The 372-nt window shown below is 63.7% G+C and overlaps 1 protein-coding gene across 1 annotated transcript in view; it reads left to right on the top strand.

The window, feature by feature from the left end:
- The window catches only part of HDAC7 (histone deacetylase 7), a 14,826-nt gene that overhangs the window by 277 nt on the left and 14,177 nt on the right, over window positions 1-372 (top strand). Inside the window, exon 2 of the mRNA XM_010143362.1 lies at window positions 5-228. Coding sequence (XP_010141664.1) covers window positions 5-228 — 224 coding nt within the window. The remainder of the gene's footprint in view (window positions 1-4; window positions 229-372) is intronic.

The raw sequence follows: 372 nt of genomic DNA on the forward strand, positions 1-372 counted from the left end.
CCAGTCCGCCCACCAGCCGGTGGGGGTACGGGGGGCGCCGGGGGGGGACTCACACCCACCTTCAGGAGCAGCTGGGTGGGGACTGGGTGCTTCAGAGAATTAATTTTGCCCCCAAAGCATGTAGCTCGTGGCACCAGCAGCGCCCTGCGTTGGGACTGGCTTTGTCCGAGCTCCCGACTGTGGCAGGGATTAAGCGGAAGAAATCCAACCCCGAGACGGCCTTCCCAGGTGAATTCCTTCTTCCGCCTGAGCTGGAGAGTCTGGGGTGCGTGAGGTCTGCCGGGGTGCCTGGGGTCTGCGATCTGCCACCGCTGCTTCCCTGCCCCGGAGGCATGGCTCGCTCCATTCTCAAGCTAATTCGCTCTCTGGGAA

The sequence above is a fragment of the Buceros rhinoceros genome, unplaced genomic scaffold, assembly GCF_000710305.1.
Source record: "Buceros rhinoceros silvestris isolate BGI_N320 unplaced genomic scaffold, ASM71030v1 scaffold21659, whole genome shotgun sequence".
Lineage (NCBI taxonomy): Eukaryota > Metazoa > Chordata > Aves > Bucerotiformes > Bucerotidae > Buceros > Buceros rhinoceros.